Raw genomic sequence first — 16,339 nt, forward strand, 5'->3', positions numbered from 1 at the left:
ATCATATTCTGACCAGGAAATCAATAGATCATACTTTGATTAAACAGTTATATAGAAAGCCTCTTTCTCTAATTTCTAAGGCCATAACCATAGTGAAAGAATACTTATTCAGAACTCATCACACTATGAAATATTACTGTTTGATTCACTGTGAGCACTGTGCTACATTAGATTTGAAAATCAGATCACTTTGAGATGAAGCATCAAGAGCATCAAGAGCTGTGAGATCACCCAGACTTTTTGTCCTGTTCCCCCATGACCCTGATTTTTTATTATCCTTATTTATACTTCTGGAAAGCAAGAAGGCGTGAGGGAGTGGCTACAATAACTTTTTACTGTTCCATTGTTGCATATCCTTGACATATCAGCTGGAGCTGTTGACCTCATTTTATTTATTCAGCAGTTGTAGAAAAATTCAGAAAGTGTAACAGCTGCTCTCACTGAGACAATAGACTATGTGATTGCAGTTTATTCTTTATGTTACTCATCCTCGGACTCAGCTATACAGCTGCAAATAAAACGTTTTAAATGTGTTGTAAAGTGCAATATACAAATGTGACACTAGATGGTGACAGTGAGCTATGCAAAATTCAATGTATTTTTCAAAACATTTTTTTAAAAGCATTTTCACAGCATTTTTTGTATGTGTGTAGATTCCACTCTCCTCTCCTCTTCTATTCTTCCAGCTTCTCTTCTGCCCAGATTTGTGTTTAGCTAGTACATTTGTCATACTATCTTCCTCATTAGTAGTAGGGTGATGAGATTCTTGTAGGCATCTTTCTCTCTGTCACAAGCAGGTCCCCTTCTGGCTTGGGTGCAAATTTCCCATTCAGATAAACCAGCCTGCCACGTACAAGAGTGGCAAAGACCTCACCATAAAGCTGGAAACCCAAATATGGGGTTAGCTAAAGCAGTGGGGGGGGGGGGAGAGAGAGAGAAAAGTAAGGATAAATAGAATGCAGAATCAAAGGTCTTTGGGTAAATGTGTTTTTGTTTATGGTGGTTCTGATCTGTCCATAGCAGATATTCACAAGGCAAAATAGATGCAGGGGTGTAGAAAGCTCTAAGTGAACAACAAAGACTAGAGGTGAATTGAGGCCTCATGAACCCCTCCATCCAGTTTACCTTTCTCAAGCTCCATGCCCAAAGAGTAGGTATCCTTAAAGGGCCAACTTCCTAACCTGGAGCACTTCTTTTCTCTTCTGTGGCTTGCTGGCCTGGTGAATTTTGTTGGGTAGGCCTGTAGAGAAAGTACTTGACTCTTCAGGCAAATGGGACTTGGCAAAAGGCATCTGTGAGGGTTCTGGCTCAGGTTCTGTAGGTTCCACTAGCCTCAGGTTCACTTCCAGGGAACCTGGTGGTGCAGCAGTCCTGGCCTCAGCCAGCTCATCCTCCTCTGACTCTGAGCTTGAGGTTAGGGCCATGAAACTAATAAATAATCTAAGATACCAGATGTGAAAATGATTTAGACTCCTTCAGCATAGACATGTGTCCTGTTGAGTGCCTACTAGGGCCAGTCCTTATTTAAATTTGTATGAGGCAGATCCTCTGACCCAGTAACTTCTGACCTGGAAAAGATAAAGACTGAATAGCCCATAAATGTCAAGGCTGCAAAAAGGCAAGGAATGTTGAAAGCCGACGGCTGTGCTCACCCCTCCTGGTGGTATTTTGCTTGTTGGTTTTTGCCTGCTAAGCAAAGTGATAGATGGAGGTGAAGATTACTAAACAGTCAGTTCATTATAGCCTCTACCACCACAGAAATGACACTTGGGATGTTCCATTTGCTTAACAGTAAAGCCTGCCCTAAGCAGAGGCCAAAAATGTAATGAATTATACAGTAAATTACAGTAAGGTGTTTTGAGGGTGGGATGGCAGGGGGCAGTAATAGGAACACTGGGAGAATGCAGAAAACATGAGCCTTCCCATACCTTATCCTTGTGATGAATTATGTTTTTATTCACCTGTGAGAGAAAGAAGGAGACAAAATAATTATAATACAGATTAGTTTGAGGAATGTTGCTTACTAAGGATAATGTAATCAACCTAATATTATTGTCCCTGTGTTGTATCAAAGAGAATGGTAATATCAGAACTGGCACTTTTCAGATCATCAATTATAAAAATTTCAAAGCATAGAAAGGTTAGTTTCACACATTCCCATTTACTCTGCACCCAGTGAGCTACCACCGCTGGCTTGGGAAGTGGTATATACATGATGTTTGCTACAATCAATATCTATCTTGTATCTCTCTAGCTAATAACCATAACCATAATAAGTGTTTTGATGTATCTTTGATCCAAATTGAGAAAAATAATGCCCCAGCTGACACCCTAAGTGTGTCAAGACTACTCTCTTGCTAAGGCCGTTGAAACGACCATTCTGCTATGCCTTTTTATACTGGAAACATTCAAGACCAAAGTGTTTTAACTGATTTTAACATTTTATTTTTATATTGTTTTATCTTACCTGAGACCTTATGGTGAAGTAAGGATAAGAAATCCAAAGAACAACAACTACACTTTGGACTTCTGTCTCATAAAACTGGCACATTTAATTCTTCATGTGGTATTGGGTCACTTCATTGTTTTCTGTAAGGGCTTTGTTTGTTATAACTCTTTATTTTATTAGATTTGTTATATCCTGTTTTTGGCTCTATAGCAGACTCCCAAGGTGATTCACAAAATTTTAAAAATGACCTATATCCTCTCCCATCCTTACCTCAAACTCCTTTTCTGGATTCCAGATCACCAGGTCTGCATCCATCCCAGGGCCAAGTGATCCTTTACGGTCTTCCAGCCTGCTCAGAGTGGCAGGATTTTTGCACATCAGTTGCACTAGGTCATGGAAGGAGAACCCTCTGGATTTTGCAGAAGTCCAGAAGAGAGGGAGACCTATGAATTTTCCAGTCACAATTAGTAATTTATTGTTAAGAAGATTGTTCTTCCCTGGTTTCTTCTCAAAGTATATCACTTGATGCCACTTAAAAAGGAGACTTGAACATTTGGTAAAGTTCTATACCAGGGGTGAGCAGTCCTTTCCTGAGAGGGCCACATGTGGCAATACGTTGGGTCACCCATAAACACATTCACTCACACTCATTCAAACATACACACATTGAATCGCACACACTATTGTGTGATTGTATTGGGGACGGGGGAGCACCAGGGAAGTAAATTCATGCTATTTTCTTCAGAATTTTTGTATGTAAACATATGGAAATTTAATCAATGAATCGGCTATTCTATGAAAAGTGATCTGATCAATTAAGATTTATTTGTCTGAAAGCCATAACCTACCTAAAAGAAAATTATTCTGCATTCAATGGAACTTATTTTGAAGTAATTATGCTTGGGATCCAGTCTTTGCTTTATTGAACATGCTTTTTAAAACAAATTACTTTAATTTACATAGTGAAAAACTAAAGCATTTGTAATTTAAATGAAATGGGGCATTTTGAATGGGGTATTGGTTAGCTTAGCTTGAGGACACTAAGGGCACCTGGAACAACAGGATGACAGGTCATTCTTTGGGAAGGGCCATAGTTCAATGGTGGATCACATGCCTTGCATCCTGAAGGTTACTGTTTTAATTCCAGACACCTCCAGTTAGCAGGCAATGGGAAAGACCTCTGAGGCCCCGCATTCTGGAGAGATACTGCCTGTCAGTGTAGTATATTCTTGAGTCATGATATGAGGATATCATCCTTTCCGTTCTTAGCAGTACATGCTCATTGGATGACGATAAGAAAAAGAACAGCATATATAAAATAGTTCATAAACATATTACCAAACTGTAGTGAAGCAATCCCTGCTGGGGCCTTAAGGAAGTCTCCATTGTTCAAATCTTTCAAGTCTCGGGAGCAAGGAGTATGGGCTGAGACAACCATGTCTATCTCTCCCACTTCCAAAGCTGCCCACAGCTGCTCCTGGAGACATGAGAGGAAGAGTTTATGCCAAGGAAATACTTTTGTAGTTCTCCTTGAGTAAGGTGAAGCCATTGAATGATCAAGGCAGGGTCACATCCCTTTTTGGGGCCAGTGGCACATTTGCAAACTGGATACACAGCTGTGGGCACCACAGCCAAGCACACTTCACAACCTGTTCTACTAGCGACAGGAGAATGCTTAGGCACTGAAGCCAGAGCTTCATGGGAAGAAGAGAGGGACAAGGAGGTAGCATATAGTCTGATTCTTGTGCTCAAGCATGGTTTATTAAGCTGAGTTCGTTAAACCGGTCCTTAGAGAACAATGAACTTACATTAAGCACTAAACTACCATCTCTTTGAACATGTCTGGATGTGACACAAATGCACCTTGCACTGTCAATTTTAACATATTTTATTTTATTTGTTTTGTTTTGTTTCTCATAATGTATGTGATGGATTGAAGTAGTTGAACATTGCATTGATATGTCTCTAGACAATCGTTTGGATCTGTGTATTATCTATAGGAGTCAACTGCATAAGATTGTGTGTATGTGTACTCACTCTTTTCTGAATGCCATTTTAATAACCTGTCATGCTTTGTTCATCCAGAACAACCTATAATTTCAATATGAGTGGAGTCTGTTGATCATATAAAGTTCCTGTCTTTTCTTATTCCTCTTACTGAATTATTGCAGACATTATCAAGCATTTCTTTTTAATAGTACTCAGATCTTACTTCATATGTCCTCTCTCTGCCATCACTTTATTTTTATTTTGTCTTTTAATTTTTTGCCATTTGACTGGACCACTTCCATTTCCCATAGCTCTTACCTGGTTGTTCTTGTCCCTGATAGGAGGGCAGCATTTGTAGTAGATGCCTCCTGGAGGAATGCATTCAGATGCCAGGCTGAGGTAGTGGTGTGCAGTTTCTACAGTAATTGGTGCTCCCTTCTGACGAGCATCCTTGATAATGGGCAAGGCTTGAGCAGAGGAGAGATTAACGATGTGGCATGGTATCCTGTAAAGTTAAAAGTGTATGATTATTGTTGGAGGTGGTATGCCTCTGAATACCACATGCCCTCCAACATTCATCAGATGAAAATAGGGACATATTCTACATCAGTGCCCCCCACCCTGCCTTCTCCTCAGAGGCTGGGGCAGGGACTCAGATGCAGTGGCTGAACGAAGCAAACCAGAGCCAAGTGACTGTAACAGCTGCTCTTCAGCGCTTGTGACCTCTTGGCACCCCTCGCAACCATGTGGACAGTGACCTTATGGAAGGCCTCGCCCGCTTAGCTCCCTCTCATCAGTTTCTTTATGAGAGACCAACTGACCAAGGAGCAAGGAAACAGTGAAAAACTTTATTAGGGGCCCTCAAGTGCTCCGGATCTTGTTTTCATATAAACAGGAAGTGGGGCCATATTGAGTCAGGAGGGAAGGAAGGGAGTGGGAGTCATAGATCTAAGAAATGTTCTAGAGGGACGCACGGTCTGAACTTCCAGTACTGAAGGGAAGGACCCTTGGGAATTTGGGACGTGGTTGCTTAAGGGTGTTTGTGACGATCCTGGTATTTTTGGGGCAGTTGGAGTATGATACCAGTTGCTGGGAAGCAAACGCCAGGATAGAGCTATTGCTCACAGGTCTTGCTTGTGGGTTCCCATAGGCATCTAGTTGGCCATTGGGAGAACAATATGCTGAACTAGATGGGATTTTGGTGTAATACGGCAGGGCTTTTTTATGTCCTTAGCATGCTCTCTCATTTCCAGCTTAACAGAAAGAAACACTCACTTATACTGGAGACACAGTTCAGCAATGGTGATGGTGGCCTCCACTTCCATGGTATAAGGGCGTGTGTCCAAGAAAGTGCTGTACTCCATGGTGTCTGTTTGAGGAAAGGGAGAGAAAAATATAAAGATGCACACATTTACCAAGTGGGTTCTAGCAAGATTATTTCTAGTGTTTTAGTATATTAAAATGCACTTAAGGTCCTTAGGGGAACGGTTCCCAGCTCCCTTCACATCCTAGAAAGATTGTGCCCATTTCTTGTGCAACTGAAATCTCCCTCCCTCCTATGTCATCAGAGGGAGGCCATTCTGAAATCTTCAGGTATTTTTCTTCAGACAGTTCACTGCCCAGGGCTGCTCCAGACTCCTTGCTGTCTCCTCTCTTATCTACTCTCCTTTATTTGCCCTATTGATGATCTCTATTATCTATTTCTTTGTTGGTGCAAAACAAGTTCTAAGCTGAGCAAACACTTCCATTCAGAAGAACACAAAGGGATGACCAGGGTCCTGTGATGAAGGGGGGAAATGCTCCCATGTCTCCTGGCAGACATATCTGGTGGGGTAAAAGTAAAGGTACTGGTTAGCATAATACATACCCTCTTGGACAGGCAGGGAGTGACTTGGCTCCTGTTCTGGATGGAACTGTGTAGAGAGTCCCAAACAGGGGGGGAAAGTTTAACTTTATATAAAAATTTCTACAGGAAGATATAACAATGTGACAACAACAACAATTTATTATTTGTACCCCGCCCATCTGGCTGGATTTCCCCAGCCGCTCTGGGCGGCTTCCAACAAAGATTAAAAATACATCTTCTTCCTTCCCACCCCCACCCCATCCCAGTGGTCTAGTTTTAGACAAGCCTATGAAAGCTAAATGTCGCCAAGAGTGCTTAATTTAAAGCAGGGAAGACTGCCTGCTGTTTTTTTAAAAAAACAAAACACAAAACACTATTGTGATATATCAAATCACAACAGCACCTTTTCATTTTAGTACTCAGTGCTGGGAAGGGAGTTGCTCTACTTTAACAGTGAAATTGCTTATTGCCCTAAAATCCAGGTACTCAGGCTAATACTGTATAGTCTATAGCTGTATATTACACGTTAGCTAAAAGGTGGGTCATAGTTCTTTTCTCCCTTGAATCTTTTGTTGGATGTTGGATGCCAGTTTTCCAAGAGCGGATTTTTCTTTGCTGAAGAATGTATGCCACCTTAAGTGTCTCTTTTGAGATGGAAAGTGCAAGTATAAATAATCCAAAGAAGTGAAAACCACAACGATTAAAGATAGAAAAAAATATAAGCAGGTTATAAGAAGTTGGGATTTGGTAATTCAATATGTAAAATAAGAATTAGCTTATACACATAAGAATAAAAGAAAGGAAATAGGGAAGTTGTTCTCACACCTTTAAAATATGTGCAGATCATGAATTAATATACCGCAATTAAATTTTAATTCTGTATATTTAATATTAATGTTTTATTATGAAGGGGCATTGCTTAATTTTATTAATATGTGGACATTAGTAAATTCTTTTAATTATTGTACTAATCTTCATTCATCTTTTTTGTGTACCTGAATAACCTACTGGGGAAAAGTATGTACAATACTGTATTTCAATTCACTAATAAAATATACATAAAAAATTAAAAATAAGTAATGCCCAAGGAGAGAAATTGTGAAATGCTGCCATCCAGATTGGAGATCCACTGGAAGAGAGAAGAGAAATGGAAAACAGGTACTTAATGTCAAAGGTGCTAGCGAGTAAAAGAGTAGGAACTCAGCTCCTTACCAGGAGCACACAGTCTGTGTCTTGCAGTTCATTCATTGCCACATGTATATCATGTAGACAAACATGGGAAAAGTCCTCCACACCAGTGGCCATTAGGAAGCACTGAAATCCAGGAACCCCAGCCTTCAGCATTGGTAGGAGCTCAGCCTAAGAGATAGCACAAGGACAAGCACTTGGGAAGTTTGCTAATAATACGAAGAAAGCATAAGAATGGCTGAGTTGCATATTAAGTTCTGCCCTCTTGCAATTTCTGCACATATTCAGCTACAATTGAGTTTTAAGTTTAAATGCAAACTGAATCTAAAGTTCACCTATCCCTATGAGGATGAGCAGAGTTCATTTCCCACTTCCAACAATTTGCTGCAATTCATTCATGCATATATGGAATTAGAACTGGGATTTCAAGCCAAGTGATTTATTTCAAGCCACATCTCTTATTTTCAAAACTGTGTACTGTACTGTACTGTTCCCAGAGCTCTTGCATAGGGTGCAGTGTAACTTAGGGTTGCCATATGTCTGGAATTTCCTGGGCATAGCTGGCAATTGGCCATCGGAAATCATGTCTGGATGCAAATTGCTGAAAAGCTCAAAAAAGTTTCTGCCCAGATTTTCACTTTTTGAAATATAGCAACCCTAGTATAACTAAAAACATGGCAGAATCCTCCATCCATTTGCATCCTCTTACTTTTAATAGATCATGCTATCTAAAGGAACGCTTTCATTTCTGGAGCCCTCTCTATTTATCTTGCCTTCACAGCCCTCCCACCAAAGTACATAAGGAGCTGATGCCATTTCATTGCTGGATACAAACCTGATTTCCAGGAATGATGCCACCCCAAAATGCAACATCAATATGGCACTTTCCCTTAGCAGACTGGAGCTTTTTCTCAAGGGCATACAAGGTTGTGGTTGGAGGACTGCAGTACCTGAGTTAAGGGGATGAAGTAAAATAAGTTGTTACTTGGAAACAAGGCTGGCCCAGCACATTTTGCTGCCTAAGAGCAGCAAATGATACCTGTCTTCCACCACCACTACTACCATAATCAAAGTCAGGGAGCAGATGGCAGCTGAAACAAGAAGTCTCAGCATGTCTCCTCACTCCCTGCCCTTTTATGAGAAACACAATCAGTTGCCTCATTCTGCCTAATTGTAGAACCATTCCTACCTAGAAGGCAACTAAACTGTGCTCATTTCTAGCCCAGTCTAGCTGCCAATCTGTAACACACCTTTAATACATCCTGACTTCATTCTTCAACCAAAGCAGTACCACCCGTGCACAAACTGGTTCCAACAAAAACACTAAGGTAAAGGTAAAGGTACCCCTGCCCGTACGGGCCAGTCTTGACAGACTCTAGGGTTGTGCGCCCATCTCACTCAAGAGGCCGGGGGCCAGCGCTGTCCGGAGACACTTCCGGGTCACGTGGCCAGCGTGACATTGCTGCTCTGGCAAGCCACAGCCGCACACAGAAACGCCGTTTACCTTCCCGCTAGTAAGCGGTCCCTATTTATCTACTTGCACCCGGGGGTGCTTTTGAACTGCTAGGTTGGCAGGCGCTGGGACCGAACAATGGGAGCGCACCCCGCTGCGGGGATTCTAACCGCCGACCTTTCAATCGGCAAGCCCTAGGCGCTGAGGCTTTTACCCACAGCGCCACCCGCGTCCCAACATAAACACTAGTTTAAATTTGCCTCTGTTAGGTTGTGGTAGTTACTTGAATTTCTGCCACTGGATCCCATTAACATGCCAAAGATGATGGCTTTCCCTATTCCCATATGAGCTTCCACCAGGCATAAATGTTTGTTTATTGATTTAATAAACAATATTTCTATCATGGCTTTCTTTTAGCAAAGGGCTCAAAATACTTTACATTCCAGCATTCAACAAGCAACCTGTGAAGTAGGTGAGGCTGAGAGACAGACACTGGCTCAGTGTTGCCCAGTGTGTGTAATGGCTGAGTGGGGATTTGAACATCAGTATCTCCAGTTCTCTGGGGATGCGGGTGGCGCTGTGGGTAAAACCTCATTGCCTAGGACTTGCCGATCGCATGGTTGGCGGTTCGAATCCCCGCGGCGGGGTGAGCTCCCGTCGTTTGGTCCCAGCTCCTGCCCACCTAGCAGTTCAAAAGCACCCTTAAGTGCAAGTAGATAAATAGGTACCGCTTTATAGCGGGAAGGTAAACGGCGTTTCCGTGTGCTGCTCTGGTGCCGGTTCGCCAGAGCAGCTTCATCACACTGGCCACGTGACCCGGAAGTGTCTGTGGACAGCGCTGGCTCCCGGCCTCTAGAGTGAGATGAGCGCACAACCCTAGAGTCTGTCAAGACTGGCCCGTACGGGCAGGGGTACCTTTACCTTTGTCTCCAGTTCTGGAGTGATAGGAGTGGGGGTTTGAACTTCAGTATCTCCAGTTCTGGAGTGATAGGTCTGGTATTTTTCTCCTATAGTGAACCACCTCAAATGATCAGGAAAGGCAGGCTATGCATTTGATAGATAAATCAGTAACTACGACCACCACACTGACTCTCAGTGCTGTTGGGGAGTGTGTGTGTGTTTTGTTCGTGTGTTATGTCTAGACATTTGGTGGGGCCTCAAAAAGGAAAACCAACCAACCAACCATGGATTTCTGGTGTGGAAATTGAGCATGGGAATTCACCCTTGGTTACAGTATCTGAGTATGACCAGTAGGTGACACTGCAGGACTATATATGTTGTTTCAGAAATCCTGCCCTGCAGAAGCTGCTCCAGCTGTTGCCTTCCATCCAAAGTGTTCTTTATCTACAGGTGTTAGGAATCTGTAAGACGGGCCAGAGCACATGGGTGTGCAAAGAAAGTTAATGTGATGATGTAGAGAACTGCTTGGTTTCCATGTGGGATGGAAGGCAGAATAATAATAATAATACAATAAAATAAATAAAAAGCAACAAAGACTACCAGATGAAGTGCAAGCACAAGAATGCTCAGTTATGCATAATTCCCTGCCCCTTCTTTACCTCTTTAGTCTCCTGTTGGGGAAATGTTTATTAAAAACTTGCTTGGAAAAACACACATCACACACACAGGTTCTCAACTCATCCTGAACCCCTTGGAAAGCAATTCCTGAGGGTCAAGCGACCCTCAGGAAAGTCTTAGGGCCTACAATGGGATGAGGGATTAGATCATATTAGGAAGAGACATATAAATTCTTACACTGTAGTTTATATGAGTTGACCTGGGAAATCTCATTGTGAATTCTGCATTAAAATAGGAAAGTCCTTATTCTCTCCCTTTATTCCCTCCCTCCAGCCCTCTGGTAACGTACAAGGGCATGTCAACAACAGTGGTGATGCCTCCTGCAGCTGCGGCCTGAGTCACAGATGTAAATCCTTCACCAGCTGGCTGTCCAGGCTCATATATATGCACATGAGGGTCAATTATTCCTGGCATGACCACGAGGTCTCCAACATCTAAGATCTGTAGGCAGAAGGTTAATTGCAGGTTAATTGCAGAACATTCTAAAGTTGCCTTCATCATGAGTGTGGTCCATAGAATGCTTGCAACCTGTGCAGGTTCCTTGTTAAAAACTCTGGATTTTAATTCAAAACACAGTTTAGTATTTTGCTTTTTGGAATGCTATAGAAAGCTTGGAGGAACACTTTAAAAACTCACAGCCACAAGCCATTGCAGACTAAAAGAGCTCTTAAAACCATTCATTCTCTGCTGGATTGTGGCCCACAACAGTTGAGATTTCTAAGAACGCTTCATAATTGATTTGATCATTTGGACTTCTTGCTAGGCTTCCTGCTCACTCTACCTTATTAGAACACTCATCCAGTAAGAGATCTGTCATAATTTCAACATGCCAGGAATTGTATTTTTTTAAAAAAACAACGAAACAAAACACTTGCATCTTTGTTGCAAACCATTATTCATCAGACACTCATCTTCCTTGCATGTGCATTGAGAGCTCAACTATTTCTCAAATTTCCTAAGAGAAAGTTAGATTCAAGTTACTTGGAAGCAATTAATAGTCTTGCAGCTCCTTAAAGAAGGAGTACAGTATGCTTCATTAGCTGCTTTGCACGAGTGGATGAATTCAGGCATAGCCATTGTTTTGTCTTTTCCCTTCTTTTTGGAAATACATTGACTTTCAGAAGTTAAGTTGCATCCTAATTAAGAAGGCTTGTCTCTCTTTTCATCTCCAGTCATTTTTCATTCCCTTAAGATGCTTTAAGACACAAACATTTATTTAGATTGTACAGGGTGAGTCTTTCAAAAGAGGCCTCGTGGAACATGTGTACTCTGTATCTATGGGGCCTCTTTCAAAGGACTCACCCTGCATTAATGTACAAAAGAGGCCTCAGATTTAAAGGGACAGAGGCAGAAATAACAAGACTGACTCAGGTTGAGAGGCTACTTGGAGAAGTTTCCAACCTAGTTTTCCCCTCCAGTTGAGATCTAATTCCTACCTTTCTAAGGGCAGCAGGAACCAAACTCTCAGAAGAGCATTCACTATCTTTGGAGTCCAGACTGTAACAAGGAAGGACAAGGATCTAATAAACATTGACCACATCTAGTATTTACTGTACTAGTATTTTCTTTCTTTCTTTTTTTTAATACTACTGTTCTCTGTTTCATTTTTTGTTTCATTTTTAAATCACTATCACAGTCCCTCCTACCAGCACAGTGCTTGGGGCCTGGAAATGGACTGGAAGCCATTGAAGATGACATAGCCAGTGTCATAATACGCTGATATCTTCCAATCCTCACTAACAATCTTGTTGCCTTGTTTGGGGTCAGCTGCAGTTTCTGGACCATCTTTGAAGGCAGCCCCACATATAATGCATTGCAATAGTCTAGCTGGCAGATTACTAGACCATGGATAACTGCCACAAGGCCATCCAAGTTCAGCTAAGGTTGTATCTAGAACAAGTTTTCTCATTCAAAATGGCCCCTGTAGCAGGCCATGCAGAGCCGTAGTCTCATCTTGTAATAGCAATTCAACACAGTACAAATGGAATTTCCCAAAATATGGAATTTCCTGCTGCAGGATGTGGTGATGGCCACCAACTCGGATAGCTTTAAAAGAGAATTAGAGAAATTAATGGAGGAGTAGCCTATCAATTACTGCTTATTGTGATGACTGCACACTACCTCCAGGGGCAAAGGGAGATTGCGTCAGGAAACCAGTTTCTGGGTAACAGTACAGTGGTACCTCGGGTTAAGAACTTAATTCATTCTGGAGGTCCGTTCTTAACCTGAAACTGTTCTTAACCTGAGGTACCACTTTAGCTAATGGGGCCTCCCACTGCCACCGCACCATCGCCATGTGATTTCTGTTCTCACCCTGAAGCAAAGTTCTTAACCCAAGGTACAATTTCTGGGTTAGCAGAGTCTGTAACCTGAAGCATCTGTAACCTGAGGTACCACTGTAATGGGAAATGGCTATTGCGCCCATATTCTGCTTGTGTGTTTGCCAGAAAACAGGATACTGGATTTGATAGGCCTTTGTTCTGTTCCATTAAGGGTCATCTTATGTTCCAGCAACTGGCCATATCTGATACAGATGACTTACATGGACAGAAAGAGAACCAATAGCTTTTCTGCCAAAATCTACCCTCTGAACCAAGCAGTGAGAGAATCTCATGCGCAGCTCATGGACAATTCACAGACAGAGCAAGTTGCGTTAATTATTAGTCGAGGTAATGTGGAGTGTGCTGTGATCAGCAACAGGCACTGGCTAAAGGTCACTGGTCAGGCAACTAAAAGTTTAACCCAGAAGGAAAACCACATAAAAAAAGAGAGAACACTTTACTCTGGCCCCTATCCAATGCATTCACTGTGAATTTGGTTCAATGCTCTGCATTGGTATTATGACCATAGGGTCTAGTTCTCTACTCAGTTACAGTGAAGTCAATGGAATCATGATGGCGTGAAACTAGTGTAACTGAGTGGAGAATTAGCCCCCAGGGATGTGATGTTTTGTGTTGGGATAGTTCACTTTCACAAGCTCCCTCGTAAAGCTCTCCTAATACCATGCTCCAGAATATATTTTCCTTTCTCGTTCATAAAATAGCTTGAGGCTTGGTTATCTGAAGTTGGTTACTAATGCATGATGCTGCCTGAACAAATAATTCATCATAAGAGGCCCTTCTTCAGGTTCCCTTACCATCTCAGGTTAAGAGGATAACGACTAGGGAGAGGACTTTCTCAGTAATGGTGTCTCATGTACAGAATGCCCTCTCCAAAGAAGCTTACCTGGGACCAATCTTCATCATTTTACAGCACCAGCTAAAAACTTTTTTTTTTTTAAATTTGCCCAGACATTCCAGCGTGTCTTATACCTGATCTGTTTTGGGTTTTGTTTTATGCTTGTTGGATTTTGCTGTTTCTTGGCTGTTGCTTCTGTGATTTATATACATTTCATATTGCATTTCATGACAATATTTTTATTGCTTTCCTGACTCATGTCCCTGCAAGTCAGGTCAGTCTCTCTCTATTCTTTTTTATAAATACAATTTTAATATTACCATTTATATTATTTGTATCCCACTGTTCTTCCAAGAAGCTCAGGGTGGCATACATGTTTTCTTCCAGTTAAATTTTCACAAGAGTCTTGCAGTGGACCCTGAGCTTGAGAGATTATGAATGGCCCAAAGTCACCTATTTAGATTCATGGCTAAAGTGGGATTTTAATTGAAATCGCTTCCCTCTTACTCCACCACTGTGCAATACTACACAGGACCCCCTAATTGCACTTGTATGTTGTTGTCATCGTCTGTGAAAACTGTAATGTGTAGGAAAGATGTAACAGATATGAAAGATGCCGTGTGTCACCCCTTAGAGCAGTAGCTATTCATTTAGAACCACAGTTAAGAAAGGGATCAGTGTAACCTTGAGCTGTCTTAGAATTTTTCATCAGCACAGATTAACAATGAAACATTCTGGGAGGTTTATGCATATAAAACCGCGCTTCAAAATGTCAGTGCTATTAAATGCTGAACTTTCAGCACTGTTGACATTTTAAATACTTCAGAATATATTGGAAATTGAACCTGTTTATAAAATATATTTGCATGCTCATTTCCACATACAATGGTTAAGACTTTCTATAACAATAATTTTTAGCTAATCCTAGTCACGTCCTCTGTGGTGCGTTACCTGCTTGTAAACTGTAGACCCATGTTGGGACACTTTACTAACTTCATTAATAAAATTTCCAAAACTTTCAGCCATTATATCAATTCAAGTTCAAATGTGGGGAGCCAGGATACTCATGGAGACTCCTAGCACCTACACAGTTATATTTTATTTTCCCAGGCTTTTAAAAGAATTTTGGTCCTCTATCTGTATTTTATGCTGCTTTTGTATGGGATTGCATTTTTATTTAATTTTATTGTTTTATTTGTGAAACATGCTAGAAACAGATCCTGAACACTAGTATAGAAATCCACAAACAATTAAAGTGTTAAATGAGTCCATACCTTTTCTCCACTGGGTCTGGCCCAGTTTCTCTTTGGAAGAATATCGGCTATCTTTCCATCGCAGATGACAATCTCCGCTGGGCCAGTGGTATTATTCTGCACGACCCTGTTGCTTCTTACCGTCACAATCTCTGAACCCACTTCCACTTTGGCTGGCCCTTAATTTAAATTAGTAGAGAGGCAGAATTCAGCAAAAACAAACCAATCAAACTTCTGCAACTGATGTTACTGTTTCTGTTATTAACTCATAGTAAGATACCACATTTTCTCTTCCTTTCAGCATGATTTTAGGCCCTTGTGAAATTGCTTCAGTTTCCTCCATGTGTACAGATGCTTCTATAATGACACTCTGAACACAATACAGAAGATGAGTCCTGCTGACTAGAAGGCATTCTGCATGACAAGGCAAGACAACAAACCTACTCCCAGTTTAATATTTTTTCTTGCTAGCTTGATATTAAGGATGGGAGGGAAATCCAATTTTGTTTGCATTTGAGTGAGAAACTACCGGTACTTGATTTGTTCTTAAACCAGTATATGAACTGAAACTCAATTACTTGTATCCTTCAAAATTCGCACGTCTCTGAATGTTGTGATGGAGTTTTCTGATCAAGCAATGTGTACCAAAATGCATATATTAGGGGAAAGTGTTCATAAAAATGCATACATTGGTGGAAAATAACTTTTTTTAAAAAAGGTTATATTTAGTAAATTTATATCCTGCCTTTTATCCAGAGAGGCAATTATAATAAAATGCAATATATTAGAGAATATAAGTTGCAAAAATGCATATATTAGTCAAAACTGCATGCAAAAATCTGTGTTTCAGCAGAAATACACACTAAAATACTGACAAATTTTCATGAGAGTTGTTGCAGTTTGCAGCAGAAATGTGGAGAACTGAATTAGTAAAAGAGAGAAAACAAAATTGACATATTCATCCATCCTTACTTGTTATTGCTTCCTTTATTAATTCAAAATGCAATCTTCCATCCAGAGGCTCTTTATCAAATTATTTTAGGCTCCCTCTACCCAGCGGCCCTTCACTTACCTGCCTGAGTGGCATTGCTTTTTTTAGACATGTTAAAGTTGGCAACAAGGGCCCAAACCCTTGAGTATTGCTGCCTGCTTGGCTCTCATTCAGTTCCTTCTCTCTTGCTTTCTGGCGCACATTGACATGAAGTGTTACAAGAAAAGAAACTTTCTGAACCTCACAGTAGATTGCTGAGGACCTGGTCTTGACCAAAACTCTGGGTTCAAATGGTATGAATTAATCAAACAAATAAATACATTTCCCATGTCCTACTTTGAGACCTTGGAAGTTAGTGATGGAACTGGTGGAGTTAATCATTAATTGCTTAATCTTTTGCAAATAGAAAGTTACT

At 41.1% G+C, this 16,339-nt stretch overlaps 1 protein-coding gene across 5 annotated transcripts; it reads right to left on the minus strand.

The window, feature by feature from the left end:
• Nucleotides 1-313: 313 nt before the first annotated feature.
• LOC114597675 (allantoinase, mitochondrial-like) lies at nt 314-16,250 on the minus strand. 5 transcript variants are annotated; one of them, XM_028730788.2, is made up of 12 exons: nt 16,006-16,246; nt 14,955-15,112; nt 10,793-10,944; nt 8,308-8,422; nt 7,497-7,643; nt 6,306-6,351; nt 5,714-5,807; nt 4,757-4,943; nt 3,788-3,926; nt 2,720-2,892; nt 1,929-1,961; nt 314-905 (listed from the first exon to the last, which is right to left on the minus strand). In XM_028730788.2, exons 1-12 carry the CDS (start codon nt 16,034-16,036, stop codon nt 744-746), a joined length of 1,437 nt encoding a protein of 478 aa, XP_028586621.2. In that variant the 5' UTR covers nt 16,037-16,246; the 3' UTR covers nt 314-743. The 5 variants fall into 5 exon arrangements, 4 of the variants coding, with proteins under 4 accessions (XP_028586621.2, XP_028586622.2, XP_077786178.1 ...); XR_013393174.1 differs by having other exon boundaries at nt 772-905; nt 1,126-1,961; nt 16,006-16,250; XM_028730789.2 differs by lacking the exon at nt 314-905 and adding an exon at nt 914-1,689 and having other exon boundaries at nt 16,006-16,249.
• Between the last annotated feature and the right edge of the window lie 89 nt (nt 16,251-16,339).

The sequence above is a fragment of the Podarcis muralis genome, chromosome 6 (genome assembly GCF_964188315.1).
Source record: "Podarcis muralis chromosome 6, rPodMur119.hap1.1, whole genome shotgun sequence".
Taxonomy (NCBI): Eukaryota; Metazoa; Chordata; class Lepidosauria; order Squamata; family Lacertidae; genus Podarcis; species Podarcis muralis.